The 5,377-nt window shown below is 41.0% G+C and overlaps 1 protein-coding gene across 1 annotated transcript; it reads right to left on the reverse strand.

The window, feature by feature from the left end:
• Positions 1–941: 941 nt before the first annotated feature.
• On the reverse strand, positions 942–2,403 carry LOC108381718 (uncharacterized). Its single transcript, XM_017638130.1, has 3 exons — positions 1,908–2,403; positions 1,658–1,836; positions 942–1,539 (listed from the first exon to the last, which is right to left on the reverse strand). The coding sequence occupies exons 1-3, from the start codon at positions 1,969–1,971 to the stop codon at positions 1,213–1,215; spliced, it is 570 nt and encodes a 189-aa protein (XP_017493619.1). The 5' UTR covers positions 1,972–2,403; the 3' UTR covers positions 942–1,212.
• Between the last annotated feature and the right edge of the window lie 2,974 nt (positions 2,404–5,377).

The following is a 5,377-nucleotide window of genomic DNA, read 5'->3' on the forward strand; positions in this document are numbered from 1 at the left end:
TGGTACAAATTGCTAGAACGGTTAGCGAGATACATATATGTGATCACAAGTGGGCGGTGCTACGCCCGTTTTCCAAAATTTTGTAATAAACGTATTTCTTGGTAAAGAATTGTTGCAATCATCAATTTTGAGTAAACTATCTTCAGTAGTTACTAAAATATTGCAGTTTTCGTTTTTCTGAAAATTACCGTTATATGGGAGGTAGGCGTGGTTATTGTCCGATTTTTAAAATTTTCAGCCATTTAGTATGCTGTACAAACGCCAACAACTGTCCCAAGTTTACACGAAATTGGTGTAGCGGTTACCAAGATATACACATGTAACCATAAGTGGGCGTGGCTACGCCCATTTTCCAAAAATTTATAATATTCATGTTTTCCGTCTGAAACTCATTGTAAGTATCAATTTTGAGTGAATTATCTTCAGTAGTTACTAAAATATCGCAGTTTTCGTATTTCTTAAAATTACCGTTATATGGGAGGTAGGCGTGGTTATTATCCGATTTCGCCCATTTTCAATACCATCCGTCCCACGCCCAAAAGAAGTTCACGTACCAAGTTTCGTTAAGATATCTCAATGTTTACTCGAGTTATCGTGTGCACAGATGGACAGACGGACGGACGGACGGACGGACAGACAGTCACCGCTTAATCGATTTCTCTTTTCATTCTGATCATTTATGTATACATTTGTCTATATCTATCTCGATTCGTTTTGCCTGTTACAAACAACCGTTATGTGAACAAAGTTATAATACCCTTGTGCACAAGTGCGCTCGGGTATAATAATGGCGCATACACTTTGGCTAAGTATCTGCCAAGCTTCTCCTCCAATTAGTGGTGTGCGTCTTGATGTTGTTACACCAATGGAGCGACCTACTCCCTAAAGTGCAATAAAATAATGACACAAGCGTATATTTACAGGAAATTTTATCACTAGACTCTAATTAGCAAATTTATTTTAATAATCTTATTTTTTGTATCACAAAATTATTTGGCTTTAGATTAGAATAGGAAAAAAGTTTCAACTACATTTTTAAACCTCATCTTATATAATATAAGTATATTTTTTTAATGCTTGTGGGAGTGTAACCTTGGCACAAATCTTGAACTTGGTTCAATAAAAAATCGTATTCTTTTCTTACTTTTACTACAAACTTTAGTGCAGCCGTTCCATCGAAAGTAGATAACATTTTTATCTACACACTTCCATTTATGTAATCCTATTGCCAAAACTGCAAATCTCCATTAGCGAATAATTACTATGCAGGAATAATCGTTGCAACATTGTTGCCACCACTGCGGCATACCAACGCGTACCGATGCCAGTTTCCACGCGCTGAAAAGTGCTCACCGCACGTCCGCGTCCAGTATTGCAAAGCGATTTTTCACAGCAGGAAGTGCAGGCATATAATTTTGTCCTCTCGCCGATCACAATGCAGCCAGCCTCACAATTGACGGCACAGCGTCGATCCAAGGACCACATTTTTGGCGCGCTGGTGGAATTCTCAGTGCTGGTTGTGTAGGAAAAGCGTTTCACCTGCGAGGGGGGAATATGGAATGTTAATAAAATGGGAGTTGGAAAACTTCTCTGATCGATTACTCTAAAGCGCATACGTATACATATACACATGTGCATATATATGTTCCAAACTTACCATACAAATAAACTCCTCGCCCTTGCATTTGCGTATGAAATTCGAAAGATTACGTGTCGTTACATCCACGCACGCCTCTCCATGGTCCATGGTGTCGCATTCGTAGCAGGAGAGATCATTGATACGCTCGGTGGCAGCTTGTGTACGATGCACTGTATTCGAAATCGATTGTCCATCAGCTGTAAGAAAATGTGCCAAAACTGAGCGTGTATTGATTTTTTCCTGTGCTTTAACCCAATTAGGCAGTTACCTGACTGCAGCGCGGCCAGCGCGACATAAAATAAATATACTGCTATTGGCTGTTTGTGCGGCATCTTTGTGCGATTTCATAAGATTTAGAAGATATGCTTTTAAATGCGATTTATCGTCTTTAAGTGAATTTTTCTTGAAGAGCCCTTTTCTGGCTTTTGTAATATTTACATACCAACGATGACGGCGATGAACTTGTGTTATATAGAGAAAGTGAATAGAATTAGCGAATGTCAAAGGAGTTGTCAACACGTCAAGGACATGCGCAATGCCTACTCAATGCTTGTTCTGGGATTGCTATTGCAGCTACTAGTTAAAGGCACTCGTTGCTCTTTCTACCTGTTTAAAAATCCGTTACGCTTCAAAATTCAAATTTAAATTTATTCCGCTCAAAGGAAGAATTTGAAAACAATTTTTTTTTAAGTTTTATTTTTATTGCATAAGGGCAAAAAAGGGTAACTTGACCCCAATTGTTCTCCTCCAACTAAAATTCTGTATCCGCTCCTGATTTTCAACGAAAAAACTCGACCGTCATAAAGAGTTGTTAGTAAATTCATCCCAAGAAGTATTTGTAATTTATGTCTTTTTGTAGTTTTATTTTCTCTCCCTCTCTCTCTCTCTCTAAACCCCGCTACCAAAGTGATTTTTGACACTTATAAGTAAGTTATTACTTGCAGCTGAACAGGGGGTTCTACAAGTCTTCATGTAGAGGTGGAAACTTTATGGTTTCCATTGGCTGAATACGCCTACCCGTTCTCTGAATACATCTCTAATGCTCATTGTACAGCTGTCAGCGGCAGGTAGAATACAGCTCCATTCCCACAGAAGCTGACTATTTACTCCACCCATTGCACAACGGCCTAAGGAGGCTTGAGCATAGATCTGTAGGCACTTGAGTTCATATAAAACGGCAACTCAAATTTATTTCAAACGAGAAAACGAATTACAAACGATGAATAATTATAACTGACTAAAATGAAAAAAATGTGTATCGACCAACATGACGTTGAATTTGAATTTTTAAAATTAGCACACTGAGCAACTATGTCTCGCTTGTGTACTTGTGTACAGTAGCCATAGATCCACCCGTAAAGAGCTTGAGACGAACAGTTTTCCCGGTCAATAAGTAAACTCATAGGAAATGCAATGTCTACCTCCTCTGATCTCTACCAACCCTAAACCTGGTCCACAGCTCCCTCTCAATTTATTTTGCGAAATCGCAGGTTACATTTTCTCGAGATGTTCATGTGCCTCATAATTAGTACTTTCCGAATTTAGAAGAAAATATTATATGTACGAGTATTAGATATTCATTCACATACTATTTTACGCTGGATAGCAATATGGCCAGTCTCCCAGAACTTTCGAAATTCGAGACATTCGCACAGGAAGTACTTGTGAATTGTATCTCTCCCTTGTCTAAACAATTTCCTGACATCCTTGTGATCATTAGGGCAGAGTTCTTGTCAGTAGATTTATGTTCCTCTTAGTGTTTACCATATCGATGGTCGGAGCATTAGAGACACTACAAATATGTCCAGTTTTATAAGTTCTTACGCTGAACTGATTCTCCTCTTTGAGAGCAAAAGTCTTAAGGAGAGTTTTACTCCTGGACCCAGTTTTACAAGTCTCACAGTTGCTCCCTTCCTCGCGCAACCTTACGCTTCTTTAGTTTCGAAAGCACCACTAATCTCTGGGTTGCTTTTTAGAGGTGGCACTAAACATTGAAACCCGAAAAGTGCGGGGCTTGTCTATCGGCTCATCGCACTAAAACCCCATTCCTGCTCCGGATCACTCGCTCCGTGGAACTAGCGTTAGGTATTATTTCGCGGAAAGACAACGGCCTATTGCCTTTCAATGAAATTCTGCGGAGTTGTTTCGCACACCCGCAATTTAGTTAAAATGATGTTTGCCATATATGGACCAGTTTTCCCCTGACTGAAGCAACGTAGAAAAACATCCCTTTAGATTGCCAACTGCGAACAAATGAAAAAACAGTGTTCGGCGTCTTCAATAATGTCATTTGCACAGAAGGTGCAGTAAGGATTCGTTTGAATTTATACAAATAACATTTAAAACACTCATGTCCCCTCAGTATTTGGATTAGGTAGAAGTCCACTTCACCTTGTGAACTTTCTAGCCATCTTTGTAAAGAAAGAATTAGGCGATATGTCAAGCGTGCCTTACCTGAAGTGTTCCACCGACTCTGCCACATGTGCAAACAATTTTGTTTCGCCGCATTAAGGGCCGCCATATTTACTGGGATTTCAGCCACCTCCCTCGCCAAAATGTGTATATATATATATCACAAGCGCTGCTTCTTCCGACGTTTTTCGGAATGCGCACTGAGTCGGTACACTGATCTTGCCTCTCTTGCGTGTGAAACTTTTTCGAGCGCAACTTACCAGATAGGTGCGCCGCACAGGGAAAGACTTCACACCACGCTTGCGTGCAGCTGCTTGCAGCTGCTTGCATTATTGCCGGGATCCCTCCGCTTTCACCATTTGTCTTGATAGCGCCGCTTCAACTTTTTCTGGTTTCCCTACTGCGCCGTAAGTTTTAGCCTATCGTCAAACATAGTGCCTAGGTATTCGCGGGCAGCTTTTGAGGCGATTTCATGTCTTCCCACTCGCTCTCTTCGTTGCTTGAAAGGGTGTAATATACGTAGCCTCTTCAGTAGGGAACTTCGAAGTTGTGGCCGAAGTCTCCGTCATCTAATAATAAAATTTCTCTGTTTAATCCCAACTCCGTTCGAACTAGAGGCTGTGGGTCAGAGCAAAACCAGCACCCGCCGTAAAACCGTAGACCGTGTCAACTGACACGACCTATCTTATGGGATTCTCGTGTTAACGAAAACTCACCACCGCACGACGATGACGTTGTCGTTGCTTCTCTCTCTCGCTATCAACAGCAATTTTATATGTTGATACGGACGGCAAATGCAGTAGGGCGCTCCGTCGGTGGCTGGTTGAGCTCTCATCATAGAGCGCTCTGTCCTTCAGAGTGTATCTGACGTCACCTTGAGCGTCAAGTTGACTGCTGCTATTATACATATATGTATGCCCTAACAGCCAAAAAGAGGTCAGCGAAATTTTTTTCAAGGGGGTTAGGGGTCGATATGTTGAACCACCAACGTTCCTTGAATTTTGTATTCTTGAGTATCTTTAAAAACGTACATTTACTAGATTTAGCGGCTTCGAATTGCCTGGCTTGATGGCCGAGGGGCCTGCCTTGATTGCCTTAAAACTATGAACTGGAGCTGTTGGTAAATCTTACAAAAAACTTCAGCGGTTAAGGGCATACAACTCGAAGGAATAACGCGAGGCAAAATTTTCGCTGTACGGCGGACCGTGTCAACGATTCCAAGTTTGAAGTTGGCCAATCACGGAATTTGTTTACCGACTGGGTTGATTTACGTTCCACAACTAACCGGAAGCTTGTTCCATAGATAAATTATTTCGATCTTTTTGT

Source organism: Rhagoletis zephyria, unplaced genomic scaffold (genome assembly GCF_001687245.7).
Source record: "Rhagoletis zephyria isolate East Lansing unplaced genomic scaffold, Rhagoletis_zephyria_1.1 Rzeph_scaffold_00140, whole genome shotgun sequence".
NCBI lineage: Eukaryota > Metazoa > Arthropoda > Insecta > Diptera > Tephritidae > Rhagoletis > Rhagoletis zephyria.

Excerpts from the sequence above, each read along its gene's own strand:
- LOC108381718 (XM_017638130.1), bottom strand. The coding sequence starts at position 1,971 with ATGCCGCACAAACAGCCAATAGCAGTATATTTATTTTATGTCGCGCTG. Across the intron at positions 1,837-1,907 it reads GCTGGCCGCGCTGCAGTCAG|CTGATGGACAATCGATTTCG; the intron begins GTAACTGCCTAA and ends ATTTTCTTACAG. Across the intron at positions 1,540-1,657 it reads GCGAGGAGTTTATTTGTATG|GTGAAACGCTTTTCCTACAC; the intron begins GTAAGTTTGGAA and ends CCCCCCTCGCAG.